Below are 18,681 nucleotides of genomic sequence, written 5' to 3' on the forward strand. Positions count from 1 at the left end.
GCTCACGCCTGTAATACCAGCACTTTGGGAGGCCAAGGCGGGTGGATCACCAGGTCAGGAGATCGAGAGCATTCTGGCTAACACGGTGAAACCCCGTCTCTACTAAAAATACAAAAAAATTAACTGGGCATGATGGCGGGCGCCTGTAGTCCCAGCTACTCTGGAGGCTGAGGCAGGAGAATGGTGTGAACCCGGAAGGTGAAGCCTGCAGTGAGCCAAGATTGCACCACCGCATTCCAGCCTGGGCGACAGAGCAAGACTCCATATCAGGAAAAAAAAAAAAAAAAAAAAAAGTAGTGTGGTAAAGTTCTACATTAAAATATTTTTAAACTTTAAAAAAACTGTAAATTTACAAGCATTAAAAAGGAAAAAAGTGCTATCACATGAAATGTAGTGATCATTCAAATAGTCAGACTCACTAGTAATATGAAGTTAATGTAAAAATAACCCTTCCTTTGCCTATGGATCTTTTATTCTACAGATTTTGCAGTTAAAGTTTCACTGAGACATGCTACAGTTAAACAACTCAAAATGGAAAAAATTAGCTTCTTGTAACTATTAAAATAAGCATCATATTTGCACATATCATAGTCAAATTTTTGATCAAATCTCTTCATTGCAGTGAACAATTAAATATCTTCAACAATTAAATATCTTTACACCGTATGATACCTATTAAAATTCAAATTTCAGATTAAGAATGAAGATTATCAAGCATAAAAACAGCTCAATAGACTCCTTTTTACATATACTTGCTCCTGACAAATATTTTAATAATGTGATGACTATGACTGAATGTGCCACTGAAGCTAAATGTTTTTAACACCTCTGTAAAAAGGACAAGCTATATAAATGAATTCATCTTTCTAGTGTATTATAATATTTCCACTTATCAATATACACTTATTGTTTCCATTCATTAGCGCATCCCAAAAGAAAGTTTTCATCTTTTTAACAGGGTTACCACAGAAATTTGTTTGGGGTGAGTGTATGAAGGGGTCATATCAAAATTGAAGCCTTTTGTAGTTTCATTTTTTTTAATGTGTGTTTAAGAGCCCCTGAATTCTCAAGGGTGTTATTCAAAAGTCATAACATGACTGTCCTCTGAATTTAAAATTATGCCACAATAAGTATATCTGTGTTTATGAGAAAACAAAACTTTAGTTAAAAAAGTAACACACCTAGTTGAAGGAACACAATATGTTAAAACATTTCCAAAGATTATTTTCATTTTAAACTTTCATTACATTTGGAAACGCAACTAGTACAACTGCTGTAATAAAACTAAATAAATTCTAAAAAGAAAGAATCCTTTAAGTAACTTTCATTTACTGTAACACATAAACTGTCATTTTACTAATCAAAGGTGTCCTCTGAGCTTTACAATAATTGATCTCTTCAATGTTTTGAAGAGACAGTAACATTCACATAAAGAAATAATAGTGGGTTATTTTTCTTTTGGAAATACTACAGTTAATCTAATATTTAAAACTGAATAAAAAGAGGATTAGACATAAACATATTTTTACCTCCACTCACATGAAGTCTATAAATGGAATTATCACATAACTACAACTAGTGTAGTTAAAAATCTCCGGGTCTCTTAAGACCAAAATGAAAACCAATTTCTTAACATAGTAGTTCCCCCTTAAATATGTTTCAACACACCCAGGGGATGCCTAAAACTGTAAATACTACTAAGCCCTACACAGACTATGTTTTTCCATATATATAAAAAACTAATGATAAATTTTCATTTATAAATTAGGTACAGCAAGAGATTAACCACAATAACAATGAAATAGAACAATTATAATAATATGCTGTACTAAAATTTATGTAAATGTGGTCTCTCCCCCTGTCACTTCCCACCTCCCCCCAACATTTCTTTCTCTCAAAGTATTTTAATGTTTTTGGACTCCAATTGTCTGTGAGTAACTAAAACTATGGATAAGGGGGGACGACTGCAATATAAACATTACTAGCTAATAGCAGCTCTCTAATACTCATCAAAGTCAATGTCATCTTTACTTTGGACATCAATATATGAATAGTTTCTAAAATATTTAGGATTTTACATTTAAAGGAATTTATTAAAACTATATTTGAGAAAATTCTTCACAATATTTTTAACGTGTAATGCTATAGCATAACATAAACTCTCAAGATACGTTTTCTTTTTCGGAAGCGGTAGCAAATTAAATGCAAACACTATTATACACTTTAATAGAAAGAAGCACTACCTGGATGAGTTTTGGAAAGAAGGGCATTATATTAAAGGAATTTCCAGAGGACATAGTAATATTAATAATACAGATATAAACTGGAAAGTGATCCTAATCTAGCTCCCCTCTACTATTTCTCTTTTATCCTTTCCACATCTATCACATATATTGAACGATTCTGACTTCCAAAAGATAAATTTATATTAATATTTTAAAAATTAAAGTAGTATCAGCTTGCCAGAGCACCTGTTTAGTATGTAATAAACAGCATTACTACACTGAGATAATACAATATTAGCCAAAATCAATTTGTCATTTTGAGAAGTATGAAAGTTTTATAGCTAAACTATTCATATTAGTTTTAACAAATATTAAATATCATTTTTAAACTTTAGTTACATGTAGACATTTATAGGGCTTGAAAGAATAGACCACAACTGAGAATTAACTCTAGGGTACAAATCCTTCTTTTAAGAGGTAAGGAAATTTAACTAGACCACTTACTTATATTTAGCTGCCAATTAATGGTAGAGTTACAATTCGATATTTTCACAATGCTATATTTACATAGACACATTTTATAAAGTTTAGAGATCAGATATTTAAATAGTGCTCCTCACGATGCAATGGGAACCGAGGATCCCTGATTGATTCAGCCTTCTCTTCTAATGATTAAGGACATAAATTGTCACTTGCCCTAGTCCATTATGGAAGGAAGGCCTTCACACTACCTGCCTATAATTTTGATTTTTCCTTCCCAAATCTATAATTTTACTGTAATAGATCATCTAACATGTCTAGATGATTGTTTACCTCTGCAGAGAATTTGACTTCTTGCCAAATATTTATATATTTATATTTAATAAGCTTTTTCAATTGGATTACTTTTTAACATGCAGTCATTCCAAGTAAACCCTCACTGATGTTGCACTGGCCATATACAGAAAATCAGAGAGGCAGAGAATATTAAGATGAATGATTTATTTGAAGGCAGGGAGGGACTCCAGTTTACAAATATATTATACATAGGTACTGATCTTTGATGGGTGCTTAAAAATAGACTAAGAAGAACTCATGTCACTTACTAATTCTACAGCTTAGAACACTCTGGATTATTTTTACATCTTTAAATATTACATTTTTTTAAGTGGAAAAAAGAAGGTAAGCAATTATACTGTTGTTTTATATTGTTACCAAAAAAAACCCATATAGAAATATATGGAGAAGTGCAATAGCAAATAAAATACTAAGATTAATACTAATAGAATATAGTATAATAAAAGAATACTGATAAAAACAGAAACTAGCTTTCTGAATAAATGAGATATAGAAGAATAAATCTACTGCATACTTTTGCTCCTCAGATGATTTTGTTTCTTCATTCCTTTCAATTAACGAATATACACAATTTACATAATCAATTGTTATTTTGTAAGAATATTATTGTTTTCATCAATTTTAGGATTATAAGAAAAATAATTAATTCTAATACAGAAATTTATCCAATGGATGTGCTCTTTAAACATAGTTGGATTATTAGATAATCAAAAAATGGAGAAGATTTGATTCCCAAAAAGAGAATGTTATAATAAATTTCTAGGCTATAAAATCTTTTTCAAAACCAAAAATATTTATCACTCAGAATTTTAAATTTCAACAGACACTTAAGAAAAATAAATTATGTCTTTATAGCATAACTAAATGCCTAAGTTAAATATATTACAAAATCATTTAAACATAATAAACAATTGTATTCACTATAAATTCCAATACCATTTTTAGAAACTGTTTGCAACACACCAATGCTTTTACAAATACTAACTTAAAATTACAGTGATAAAGTTTGCTCTACAGCTTAAAAAATACTAGAGTGATTTTTGAATATTAGTATGTAAAAATGATTTGAAATTCTGTATTCCAAGACAGCATGTTAACTAACAGACAATAGAGATTCACCTATTTGCTTAAATCTTTAAACAAAAGATTAAATAATATTACTGATACCTCTCTCCGTCGAGAAGCCCAACAAGTTTGTTTGATCTTCCATACCACAGCAGCCACCAGCAATAAGGACAGGAAACAACTGGAGAATAAAACACAAATAATTTTTGCTCAAAACTTATTTGAACTATGTAATGAAAAAAAAGTACATGAAAGACTCAAAAATATATGTAAGTAATTACTTTGTCTAGATAAACAATCAAAAATAGGATAAATTTCCAATGTTTAAAATGTTCTCTCAAATATAATAAAAACGTACAGGTAGAAAAAATATTTACATTTCTTGCTATAGATTATGGTCAATATTTAGAATTTTCTCTGTCAGAAGGAATGTAAATTTATAATTCCATTGGTCTTATGAAGCAACAGAAATCACAACCAAAATCTATTTAGAATTGCTATTATGAGTCATAAAATACGGAAATTTTATAAAACCAAATGTCACACATGTACATTTATATTATTTTTATCACTAACTATTTTATATATGAACATATTCCAGTGGTTCCCAACCAAAGATTATTTTGCTCCCTCCCCCTAGGGATCATTTGGCAATGTCTTCAGCCATTTTTGTTTGTCAGAACTGGGAGAGGAGTGCAGGGGTGTTGCAAGAATTCTACAACGCTGAAGACTGTCCCCAGCAGCAAAGGATCAGCAATACGAAATATCAGTAGTACCGAGGCTGAGAAACCCTGGCATATGCTAATGTTTACATTAAGAAATAAGTCAGTTACAATGTTCATACATGTGGTCTAATATATTAGGTACTATATGCAATAAACTATGATAATGCAGGGTACTTTGTTAGAAGGAACTCAAGCCTAACAAATCTCAAAATGACAGAGATTTACATGAATCTCATTAATCAATTGCAACCCTGTATCACTGTTTATTTTCCCCTTATTTGCTCTGTAGTCATAGATTATGCTATGAGAAGACCCAGAAGTGAACAGAACTGGGCCATTACAGATTCACTGGTCACTGAACACCACAAGTAAAACCTGGTACTCATCCTTAATTGATAATCACTGTGTACATCACTTGAGTCACTCATAAGCAGTGGCAATTTTTGACACTTTCCACTCATGTCAAGTCTTCAATATATTTTTTCTCCTTGCCTATGCCTCATTTGAAGCAGAAGACCTTAGAATATCCTTCAATGACAATGATAACAACAATGTCAATTTTAACATCTATCCATTGAGTGCTGCACACATTCCAGATGCTGTGCTGGATACGTCACACCGATGATTGGATTTAGTCTTACAAATCCTTCAAGATAGCATATATTATTCTTATTTGAGAAAAGAGGAATCCAGTCCTCAGAGATTTTGAAGTTCATTGCTTATAGTCACACATGGAGTAAGTCGTAGTACCCAAATACAAATCCAGCTACTTAAGCCTCAAAGTCTTTTCCTTTCCATATGCTGGCAGCTCTGAGTGTGCCCACTATCTCATAATCATTCTGTTTCAATATCCGTTCTCTAATCCTGCCTGCAGAATCAAAGGAAATCTATTTTTTTAAAAGTCAGTGATACTAACCTTTCCAACCATAGAAGTGATTTTAACATAGGTACCCTTTATGCAATATTCAACATTTTAGAGGACACTTTTCTCAGAATTTGTTTTCAACAGAAAGTCACCATGATTTTCTAGAAATTATATGAACTGGTGTTTTCTCTACTATCAGACTTCAACTTCTCAACTGACAATACTAATCATTCATTCTTTAAAACTCTCTCCTGCATACTTTCTTTCATTTTGTTTTGTTTTGTTTTGCTCAATACTTCCTAACTCAATATAGGTTCAATGAATATAGGTTACATTCCAAATTCCCTCTTTTAAATTATGGACATTCCTTAAAATTCACTTCATGCAATTGTGCTCTTCTTTTCTCTTGCCCTCAAAGAGAAAGCACAGTTATTTTCATGATTTCAACTATGACCTCAATTAAAATGATTTCCAAATCTGCATCTTTACATCTGTCAAAATGAGAGCATCTTATCCTTGAAAGGGATATAAAAGATTTCTTAGTTCCAAGTCCCTCCCAGGAAGGAAGTTCCCAGTACAGCTCTGATAGTGATCCAGCACCTAATTAAATACTCATTGTAGCTGAGAAGTTGAGAAGTTGCTGACTCACAACTTAGTGCATTCTATTTCTAGTTAATTCAAATTTTGAAAATATTCTTTTTTTTTTTTTTTGAGATGAAGTCTCGCTTTGTCACCCAGGCTGAAGTGCAGTGGCACAATCTTGGCTCACTGCAACCTCTGAACCTCTGCTCCCGGATTCCAGCAATTCTCCCACCTCGGCCTCCTGAGTAGCTAGGATTACAGGCATAGGCCACCACCCTGGCTAAATTTTTTGTATTTTAGTAGAGACGGGGTTTCACCATGTTGGCCACACTGGCCTCGAACTCCTGACCTCAGGAGATCCACTAGCCTTGGCCTCCCAAAGTGCTGAAATTACAGGCATGAGCCACCATGCCTGGCCAATATTCTAACTTCTATCAATCAGTGCTGTGTCTGCCTTCTAGGTTAAACAAAATCAGTCCGCTGTATGCTAAAACTTCTTTATATATTTAAAGAATAGACAGGTTTTTTTGTATGGAGGATTGCCTCAAGTCCAGTGTCTCTCAACAAGGAATGTTTTTGTTCTCCAGGCGATATCTGGCAGTGTCCAGAGACATTTTTGGGTTTCACCACTTGACAGGCATCTAGTGAGATGCTACACAAATATCATACAATATATAGGTCGGCTTTCCAACAACATTTTCCCAGCCCAGAATGCCAATATTGCCAAGGTTGAGGAACCCTTCTCTAGTCTGAATTATCATCATAGTGGTTATAATTCTGTTGTTATACCCGGATTAATAGTGTACCTTTTTTTTTTTTTTTTTTTTTGAGACAGAATCTCACTCTGTCGCCCAGGCTGGAGTGCAGTGGCGTGATCTCAGCTCACTGCAGCCTCTGCCTCCCAGGTTCAAGCAATTCTCCTGCCTCAGCCTCCTGAGTAGCTGGGACTACAGACGCGCACCACCACGCCTGGCTAATTTGTTTTGTATTTTTAGTAGAGACGGGGTTTCACCATGTTGGCCAGGATGGTCTCGATCTCCTGACCTCATGATCTGCCTGCCTTGGCCTCCCAAAGTGCTGAGATTACAGGCATGAGCCACTGCGCCCAGCCAATGTAACTCTTAAGATGTGGTACTGAGAATGGACACTGTAGATATGGTCTGAGGGTTCATTTATCTGAATTTCAGTCAGACCATGATACCCTTAAGAATTATGACAAAAATATTAGTATCACCTCAAACCTACCATATCCAAGCGTAACCATTAATAATGTTCATGATTAGAAAAGCAACTAACATCTGTTGAGTAATATGTACCAAGCACTATGCTGAGTATTTTACATGAATTATCTCTTTAATTCCTATAATTGCAGATGATAGATCATGTATACTGTCATGTGGTCATTGAAAACATGGGAAAGCTAAGTCACAGAGAGTTGAAGTAAATCCTCTAAAATTCAAAGTATTAAATTGCAAGTTGTTCCCTTTGCTCTCACTCCTCTGTTTCACCATTACTTTCCAGCTAAAATGTTAAAAACAATTTACATTTCAATTATATCATCCCTTACACCCAGATTACCAGATCCTGTCAACTGTTTCTTTCAGAATATCTGTTGTAGTAAAAATAGTATATATAGAAAAGTTACTTATATTCAGTAAACCCAACTTAAATACCAAAATGTATTTTTATTTGATTAATAATTCACAGCATTCCTCTTCCTTAAGAGTTACATAATAAAGATTCAGTTTGAGACAGGAATACTAGTTGAATTTCTCATGAGGAGCTTAAATTATTTCTTATCTAAACTTTATGACTCAAGTGAACATCATTTTTGTAATGATATTCAAGGATAGCATAAAATATACAACTTTCATAATTTCACTTCGTTGAAACAAGGAGTTATATACTTTAAGGTTTCGTATCAGATGCTTTCTATGCTAATGCCTATTAGGTTAGCAGTAAAAGAGCTAACATGATGTAAAAACTTGGCTGCTAAAATCAATAAACAGTGTAAGAAAATACTTTTAAAATAATATTCTCATAATTTCCAATAAATATCAAAAATCCAGTAAAATATATCTTACTACTTGGCAGATAATAGTTGTCAATACATTTTTGCTAAATAAATGAAATTTTTATTTTTTTTTTTAAATTTATTTATTATTATTATACTTTAAGTTGTAGGGTACATGTGCATAACATGCAGGTTTGTTAAGACATGTATATTTGTGCCATGTTGCTGCACCCATCAACTCCTCACATTTACATCAGGTATAACTCCCAATGCAATCCCTCTCCCTCCCCCCTCCTGCATGATAGGCCCCGTGTGTGATGTTCCCTTCCCCGAGTCCAAGTGATATTGTCGCTCCCCACCTGCGAGTGAGAACATGTGTTTGGTTTTCTGTTCTTGTGATAGTTTATAAGAATGATGGATTCCAGCCGCATCCATGTCCCTCACAAAGGACACAAACTCATCCTTTTATGGCCGTACAGATCATGGTGTATATGTGCCACATTTTCTAATCCAGTCTGTCACTGATGGACATTTGCTGATTCCACCTTGCTATTAGAATAGTGCTGCAATAAACATACGCAGGCATGTGTCTTTAGAGCAGCATAATTTATAATCCTTTTGCATATACCCAGTAATGGGATGGCTGGGTCATATGGTACATCTAGTTCTAGATCCTTGAGGAATCCATACTGCTTCCATAATGGCTGAACTAGTTTACAAACCCACCAACAGTGTAAAGTGTTCTATCTACATCCCTCTCCAGCACCTTGTTGTTTCCTGACTTTTTAATGATCATCATTCTAACTGGTGTGAGATGGTATCTCATTGTGGTTTTGATTTACTTTCTCTGATGGCCAGTGATGATGAGCATTTTTCATGCTTGTTGGCTGTAAGAATGTCTTCTTTTGAGAAATGTTCATATCCTTTGCCCACTTTTTGATGGGGTTGTTTGTTTTTTCTTTGTAAATTTGTTTGAGTTCTTGTAGGTTCTGGATATAGTCCTTTGTCAGATGAGTAGATTGCAAAAATTTCTCCCATTCTGTAGGTTGCCTGTTCACTCTGATGGTAGTTTCGCTGTGTGAAGCTCTTAGTTTAAATGAGAGAACCTATTTGTCAATTTTGGCTTTTGCTGCCGCTATTTTGGTGTTTTAGACATGAAGTGTTTTGCCCATGCCTATGTCCTGAATGGTACTACCTAGGTTTTCCTTCTAGGATTTTATGGTATTAGGTCTAACATTTAAGTCTCTAATCCATCTTGAATTAATTTTCGTATATGAGTAAGGAAAGGATCCAGTTTCAGCTTTCTACTTATGGCTAGCCAATTTTCCTAGCACCATTTATTAAATAGGGAATCCTTTTCCCCCATTTCTTGTTTCTCTCAGGTTTGTCAAAGATCAGATGGCTGTATGTGGTATTATTTCTGAGGACTCGCCCTGTTCCATTGGTCTATATTCTGTTTTGGTACCAGTACCATGCTGTTTTGGTTACTGTAGCCTTTGTAGTATAGTTTGTGTCAGGTAGCTGATGCCTCCAGCTTTGTATTCTTTTTGGACTTTAGGATTGTCTTGGAGATGCAGGCTCTTTGGTTCCATATGAACTTTTAAAGCAGTTTTTCCACCCCTGTGAAGAACTCATTGGTAGCTTGATGGGGATGGCATTGAATCTATAAATTACCTTGGGCAGTGTATGGCCATTTTCACGACATTACCTTCTTCCTACATGAGCATGGTATGTTCTTCCATTTGTTTGTCCCTTTATTTCACTGAGCAGTGGTTTGTAGTTCTCCTTTGAAGAGTAATCCTTTACATCCCTGTGTTGGACCTGTAGTATTTTGATTCTCTTGAAGCAATTGTGTTTTGAAGTTCATTCATGATTTGGCTCTCTGTTTGTCTGTTACTGGTGTATATAAGAATGTGATTTTGCACATTAATTTTGTATCCTGAGAGACTTTGCTTTAGTTGCTTATCAGCTTAAGGAGAATTTTGGGCTGAGAGACAATGGGGTTTTCTTTAAATATACAATCATGCGTCATCTGCAAAATGAAATAATTTGATTCTCTTTTCCTAACTGAATAATTCTTGATTTCTTTCTCTGCCTGATTGCCCTAGCCAGGAACTTCCAACACTATGTTGAACAGGGAGTGGTGAGAGAGGGCGCATCCCTGTCTTGTGCCAGTTTTCAAAGGGAATTTTTCCAGTTTTGGCCCATTCAGTATGAGCGTGATATTGGCTGTGGGTTGGTCATAAATAGCTCTTATTATTTTGAGCAGGTAATGCTCCATCAATTTAATTTATTGAGCGCTTTTTATAATGAAGGCTGTTGAATTTTGTCAAAAGCCTTTTCTGCATCTATTGAGATAACCATGTGGTTCTTGTCTTTGGTTCTGTTTATATGCTGGATTATGTTTTATTATCATAATGTTGAATCCAGCCTTTGCATCCCAGGGATGAAGCCCACTTGATCATGGTGGATAAGCTTTTGATGTTGCTGAATCCGCTTGCCAGTATTTTATTGAGGATTTTGCATCTATGTTCACATCAGGGATATTGGTCTAAAAATTTCTTTTTTGTTGTATCTCTGCCAGGCTTTGATATCAGGATGATGTTGGCCTCATAAATGAGTTAGGAGGATTCCCTTTTTCTATTGATGGAATAGTTTCAGAAGGAATGGTACCAACTCCTCCTTGTACTCTCTGGTAGAATTCAGCTGTGAATCCATCTGGTCCTGGACTTGCTGGTAGGCTATTAATTGTTGCCTCAATTTCAGAGCCTGCTATTGGTCTATTCAGGGATTCAACTTCTTCCTGGTTTAGTCTTTGAAGAGTGTAAGTGTCCAGGAAATTATCCATTTCTTCAGATTTTCCAGCTTATTTATGCGAGAGGTTTTATAGTATTCTCTGATGGTAGTTTGTATTTCTGTGGGTCGGTGGTGATATCCCCTTATCATTTTTAATTAAGGCCGACGGATTCTTCTTTCTTTCTTTATTGGGTCTTGCTAGTGGTCTGTCAATTTTGTTGATCTTTCAAAACCAACCTGGATTCATTGATTTTTGAGGGTTTTTTGTGTCTCTATCTCCTTCAGTTCTGCTCTACCTTAGTTATTTAGCCTTCTGCTAGCTTTCAATGTGTTTGCTCTTGCTTCTTAATTTTTTTTTAATTACATGTTAGGAGTGTCAATTTTAGATCTTCCTGCTTTCTCTTGTGGGCATTTAGTGCTATAAATTTCTCACACACTGCTTTTAAATGTGTCCCAGAGATTCTGTATGTTGTATCTTTGTTCTCATTGGTTTCAAAGAACATTCTCCTATTTCTTGCCTACTGGATGTAACCAGTGCAGTCATTCAGGAGCAGGGTTGTTCAGTTTCCATGTAGCTGAGCGGTTTTGATTGAGTTTCTTAGTCCTGAGTTCTAGTTTGATTGCACTGTGGTCTGAGAGACAGTTTGTTATAATTTCTGTTCTGTACATTTGCTGAGGAGGCTTTACTTCCACCACGGGTCAATTTTTGGAATAAGTACCTATTGTGGTGCTGAGAAGAATGTATATTCTGTTGATTTGGGGGAGAGTTCTATAGATGTACCATTAGGGTCTGCTTACGCAGAGATGAGTTCGAATTCCTGGATATCCTTCATTAACTTCTGTCTTGTTGATCTGTCTAATGTTGACAGTGGAGTGTTGGAAGTCTCCCATTATTGTAAGGGAGTTAAGTCTCTTTGTAAGTCTCTAAGGACTTGCTTTATGAATCTGTTCTGTATTAAGTATATATTTAGGATAGTTAGCTCTTCCCTGTTGAATTGATCCTTTTACCATTATGTAATGGCTTTTGTCTCTTTTGATTTTTGATGGCTTAAAGTCTGTTTTATCAGAGACCAGTATTGCAACCCCTCGCTATTCTCCATTTGCTTGGTAAAATCTTCCTCCATCCCTTTATTTTGAGCCTATGTATGTCTCTCAAGGCAGGAGATGGGCTCTGAATACAGCAGACTGATGGTCTTGACTCCTTTATCCAGTTTTGCCAGTCTGTGTCTCTTTAATTGGAGACAATCCATTTACATTTACAATAAGATTGTTATATGTGTGAACTTGATCCTGCCATTATGATATTAACTGGTTATTTTGCTCATTATTGATATAGTTTCTTCCTAGCCCTGATGGTCTCTTTTGGCATTTCCCTCTTGCACATTACTGCCAAGCTTTTGAGATGGCTGGCACCGGCTGTTCCTTTCCATGTTTAGTACTTCCTTCAGGGTCTCTTGTGCAGCAGGCCTAGTGGTGACAAAATCTCTACATTTGCTTATTCAAAGGATTTTATTTCTCTTCACTTATGAAACTTAGTTTGGCTGATATGAAATTCTGGGTTTAAAATTCTTTTCTTTAAGAATGTTGAATACACCCCACCCTTCTGGCTTAGAGTTTCTGCCGAGATCTGCTGTGAGTCTGATGGCTTCCCTTGTGGGTAACCCTCGGTCTTTCCTCTGGCTGCCCTTAAGATTTTTTTCCTTCATCCTTTGGTGAATCTGGCAATTATGTGCCCGGAGTTGCTCTTCTCGAGGAGTATCTTTGTGGTGTTCTCTGCATTCTGGATTTGAATGTTGGCCCGTCTCTACTAGGTTGGGGAAATTCTCCTGGATGATATCCTGAAGAGCGTTTTCCAACTTGGTTCCATTTTCCCTCACTTCTGGTAAGTACCCCAATCAGACGATTTGGTCTTTTACATGCTAACTCATACTTCTTGCAGGCTTTGTTCATTTTTCTTTTTTCTTTTGCTTTCTCTTCTCGCCATTTCATTCATTTGATCCTTTCACCGCTGATACTCTTTCTTCCAGTTGATCGAAGCCTGTTACTGAAGCTTGTGCATTTGTCACGATTTCTCGTGTCATGCTTTCATCTCTTTCATTTCGCTTATGATCTCTGCATTAATTAGTCTAGCCGGCCAATTTTTCCACTTTTTTTCAAGATTTTAGTTTCTTTATGCTGGTACCGTGAATTCCTCCTTTTAGCTCTTGAGAAATTTGATGGACTGAAGCCTTCTTTCTCTCATCTCACAAAAGTCATTCTCCCGCCCAGCTTGATCCTGCCATGCATGTGAGCTGCGCCTTTGCCGGGGAGATGCTTGTTTTTGAATTTCCAGCTTTTCTGCCCCGCTTTTTCCCCATCTTGTGGTTTTATCTGCCTCTCTGGTCTTTGGATGGTGATGTACTGATGGGGTTTTTTAGTGTAGGTGTCCTTCCCACTTGATAGTTTTCCTTCTAACAGTCAGACCCCAGCTGTAGGTCTGTTGGAGATTGCTTGAGGTCCACCTGCACCCTGTTTGCCTTGGTACGCAGAGACTGCAGAAGATAGAATATTTCTGGAACAGCAAGTGTACCTTGTCTGATTCTTGCTTAAAGCTTCCTTCAGGGGTGTGCTCCACCCCTGTGAGGTGTGTGGGTGTCAGACTGCCCCTAGTGGGGGATGTCTCCTGCCAGGGCTACTCAGGGGTCAGGACCTCGCTTGAGCAGGGAGTTCGTCCCTTCTCAGATCTCAACCCATGTTGGGAGATCCACTGCTCTTTCAAAGCTGTCAGACAGAGTCATTTGGGTCTGCAGAGGTAAGCCTGCTGCTTTGTTATTGTTTACTGTGCCCTGCCCCCAGAGGTGGAGTCTACAGAGACAGGCAGGTTTTGAGCTGCTGTGAGCTCACACCCAGCTGAGCTTCCCAGCATGAGCCACCTACTAAGCCTGAGCAACATGGCCTCCCCAGCCTCATGCTGCCTTGCCGCAGATCACAGACTGCTGTGATAGCAATGAGGAGGTCCCAGTGGGACCCTCCCAGCCAGGTGTGTGGGATAGTTATGATCTCCTGGTGCCTGTTTGCTCAAAGCGCAGTATTGGGGTGGGAGTTACCCGATTCTCCAGGTGCGGGGTGCTCCCCAGTTCCCCTGGCTAGGGAAAAAAGGGATTCCTCCTCTTGCACTTCCCAGGTGAGGCAATGCTCGCCCCTGCTTCACGCCTCCTCTCGCTGGTCGTAGGACTAGCACCGCATTCTCTCCGGGCACCCCCAGTGAGATGAACCCAGTACCTCAGTTGAAAATGCCGAATCACCGGTTCTTCTGTGTCATTGGCTTGGGAGTTGAAGACTGATGTCTTATTCGCCATCTTGTCTACCAAATTTTATTTTATTTATTTTTTTGAGACAGAGTCTCTCGGCTTCTGTCGCCAGGCTGGAGTGCAGTAGTGGTGCCATCTCAGCTCAGTGCACCTCCCGGCTCACGCATCTCCTGCCCTCTGGAAATATTTTTAATTGATTTGAATAACATCATTTTTCTATTACTTGAATATTCTATTGCATTATCTTTATATAGGGTAATACTTTATCAATGTTCTTGATTTCAATAAATTACATTGCAAACAAAAGTGACAGTTCTCTTAAAAAATATACATACAAACAAAAACCAGTTTATTACGAACACTTGCTTTGTTAAAAAGCAAAACAAACAAGCAAACAAACAAACAATAAATATTTGTCATATTTATTCAGCATAGTTAAAAAGTCACATTCTTCCTTTGGTGACTACTAGAGAGTCTCCGTCTTTATTGACAATCTTGGACACCTGAAGAATGACAGAATTTCCACCATCTGAATTTCTTGAATGACCATGTGAAGCAGTGTCCTGTATTCCATGCTATCCCTTCTGATATAGTTTGGATATTTGTCCTGACTCAAATCTCAGGTTGAATGGTAATCACCAGTGTTGGAGGTGGGGCCTGGTATTCGGGTCAGGGGAACAGATCCTTCATGGCTTGATGCTGACTTCACAATAGTGAGTGAATTCTCCTAAGATCTGGTCATTTAAAAATGTGTGGCACTTCTCCTCCCCTAACTCTCTTGCTTGCTCCTGCTTTCACCATGTGACAAGCCTGTCCCCCCTTCGCCTTCTACTATGATTGATGGGACAGAGAAGCTTTGCAAACTTTTATTATGTTAAATGACAGATTTGTAGGTTTGTGTATCCTAGTTAGCTTTTCTCTATCTCTTAAATCAAAGGGTTTAATGGGTAACACTGAACATTAGTATCTTTTAATTTGGTATTGTGGCAAATTTGTCAGAAAAAAATAAGTATTTACGGCTTTCTTTCAGGTCTTCTTTTTCTATTATATTATGCAAAAGTTTTTATGCTCCATGATATAGATACTGGTGGGATAACTGGGCTTTCTTTTTTTAAAAAATAATATGTTGTATGATAATAATATCAAAAGATCTGAAAGGTTCAACACCCCTCAGTACAATCCGCCCAAAGGAAACAGGGAGTAAAAAGAACAAAGAAAGAAAGAAAGAAAACAAACATTAAAAAGAAAGTACATCAGCTACAGTAATAAAAAAGGGAAGCATAAAAACTTAGGGAGAGATATTTCAATGATTTGATTTTATTATTCATAAAATGGTCACTTTGAAAGGATTGTTAATGTAAAACAATTACATTGTTAATGTAAAAAAAGGATTGTTAATTGTTAATGTAATAGAACATGGAACTTATTAGGTAATCTTATTTAGGTAAAATTAAAAGAATTCAATATAAGTAACATAGTGTGCTGTAAGGTTACACTGTAATGCAGGTTGCTAGTGACAAATAAATACCCTCTGGTGGTAATCTAGTTGGCCAATTGCAAAAAGAGATAATATTGTCGCTATTTTATAGCAATTTGAGGTTAACTGATCATAAATGTCAAGTCTTAAGTACACATTTTAAAAGATGGTTTGGACATATTATTTTATTTCACTGAAAAATGTTAGAAAATGAAGAAATTTACCTCCTAATAACTGTTATTCCACAAAATATCTTTAAATTTCATATCTTCACAACATTTAATGGATTTTTTTCTTACTGACTAAAATATTAACAGAATACACTTCTAACTTAAAATGCAATAAAAGCTATGAACATTAAAAAGAAAAAAAATTGCTTATATGTTCAAGTCATCAGTTTGAAAAAAGATGAAAAATCAAAAAAGCCCAGTGGTTGAATGTGGTAAATAATACACTCATAGAAAAAATTGGTACAAACTTCTGAGGGTTGTTAAGCAAGAGTTACTGAACCTTAGGAGCACTATCAGTTAAGATTATTTCAAATGCAAGTAACAGAAAACCTAACTCGAACTGGTACAAAGAAGAGATCTACATGAAGTTTACACTCTCTGGTATGAAGTGAATTGTGTTCTCAAATTCATATGTTGAAGCCCTAACCCCCAGTGTGGCTGTATTTGGAGAGAGGGCCTTTAGGACACATTTAGGTTTAAATGAAGTTAATAAACATGGGATCCTGATCTGATATAATTAATGTCCTTAAAGGAGAGGCACCAAAGAACTTGCATACTCTCCCTCTCTTCCTGCATGCATGGAGGAAAGGCCATGTGAGTACACAGTGTGAAGGCAGGCATTTGCAGAGCCAGGAAGAGAGGTTTTACCAGAGACCAATAATTGGCACCCTGATCTTGAACTGCCTACCCTCCAGAACTGGGAGATAATACATTTCTATTGTTTAACGCACTTAGTCTGTGTTGTTTGGTTATGGCAGCCCAAGCAGACTAAGACACTTCCCAAAGTCCAAAGGAAGAAAAGTTCCAGGTTTGGTCTGATCAGGGTCCTAGATACATTTTCTTATGATTCTCTGGACTATGCATAACACTACACACCAACTTTATTTTCAGGCTTGTTTAACTCTTAGGAACAAAAATGATTGCAGCAGTTCCAGTGTTTATATAATACACTATTATACATGCCCACTCCTTACCAAACACTGACAATGCAATAAATGGCATTGGTACAACCATGAAGCTGGTGAGAGATAAATCCCATTCAAATTAGATGGTTTGCTACACAGCCACATGGAGGGAGTTAAATGAAGGCTGGAAAAGAATACAATCCACTAGATATCATTTATGAAAAATTCATAGAAGACTACCTATATTAACCTCCCTGCCACGGCTCTGTAACAGATTTTGAGTCTACAGAGCATCTTTAGTAACTCTTAAATATTTTCCTAAACCTCTACAGAAAATAGAGTAGTCTCAAGCCTCATCTGATGGAGTATTAGAGAGACTCATATCTAATAAGGAAAATCTTCCTGGGTAAGTCCTATTACAAGTAGCCTACCTGGATAATACCTTTTCCTTTCAAACTTGTAACAAAAAGTGACAAAGGACAATGTATACAGTGTTTCTTCCTACAATGTATACAGTGTTTCTTCCTACATTAAATGTGTTTTGAAACACATCTTTTAAAACCATATAGTTAGGACAAAAGTTTTAATTATTTTGAAAACCTTTTCTAAATCATTAGTGTATAACACAATAGAGAAACCCTAAATATATAGCTCAATAAACTATCACAAAGACAATATACCCTTGAAACCACCAGCTTGAAAAAACAGAACTTAATTCAATCTCTCCTTCTCAAAAAGAACTATCATATTTATTTTTAATGCTATATTTTAGTTTTGTCTATTCCTAAATTTTTTACAAATATAACACTATCATATTTATTTTTTTGTTTCTGCCTCTATCATTCAACACTATGTTTGTGTTACCTATTTTGACCCTTTGGCATTCGTTTTTTTTTTCCCCCCATTGCTCCACATTATATAAGTATATTTTTCCATCCTATTATTTTTGGGTATTTTGATTATTCCCAGTTTGGGGCATGTAAAACATGCTTCTATAAATATGGTTCACATGGCTTTGATGACATGGAATTGTTGGGCCATAGAGTATATGTAAATTCAACTTTAGAATATAATATCTACTTGTTTTCAAAGCCATCGCATCAATTTCTAGTGTACTAAAAGTATTAATAGTTCCACATCCTCTCCAACACTTGGTATTATTTGTCTTTTTCTTTTTATCCACTGTAGTAGGTATATAGTAGTATTATATTGTGGTTTTAATTTGAAGTCCCAGATAAAAATTAAGTCGAGTGCACTTGCGTATTTTGTTGGACACTTGGATGTCTTCTTTTGTGACGTGTTTGTCAGTTTATTGTCATTTTTGGAGGAGTTTTCAGACTATTTTTAATTGATTTATATGAGTTACATAGTGTGAATATAAGGCCTTTGCCTTTTATACAGTTTGCAGATATTTCATACCACTGTGTGACTTGACTCATTATAATGTGAATGGTGTCTTTTGATAAGAAAAAGTGTTCTTTTTTTTTGTAGTGTAATTTTGTTATAGTATTTTATGTGTCCTGTTTAAGAATCCATTCTATATTCTAATGTTATGAAGAATAATTCCTACATTACCTTCTAGATGCTTCATTGCTTTTACCTTTCCTCCTAGAATTTATTTTATATTTGAAGCAGGGATCAAATGTCACTTTTCTCATATGCATAGGTAA

The 18,681-nt window shown here is 35.9% G+C and overlaps 1 protein-coding gene across 6 annotated transcripts in view; it reads right to left on the reverse strand.

Annotated features, from left to right (window-relative positions):
• The window catches only part of ATRNL1 (attractin like 1), an 832,634-nt gene that overhangs the window by 391,758 nt on the left and 422,195 nt on the right, over nt 1-18,681 (reverse strand). For all 6 annotated transcript variants that reach the window (XM_017944361.3, XM_017944358.3, XM_017944357.3 and 3 more), the window contains one exon: nt 4,230-4,308. In XM_017944361.3, coding sequence (XP_017799850.1) covers nt 4,230-4,308 — 79 coding nt within the window. The remainder of the gene's footprint in view (nt 1-4,229; nt 4,309-18,681) is intronic.

This window comes from Papio anubis, chromosome 11 (genome assembly GCF_008728515.1).
Source record: "Papio anubis isolate 15944 chromosome 11, Panubis1.0, whole genome shotgun sequence".
In the NCBI taxonomy this organism is placed as follows: Eukaryota; Metazoa; Chordata; class Mammalia; order Primates; family Cercopithecidae; genus Papio; species Papio anubis.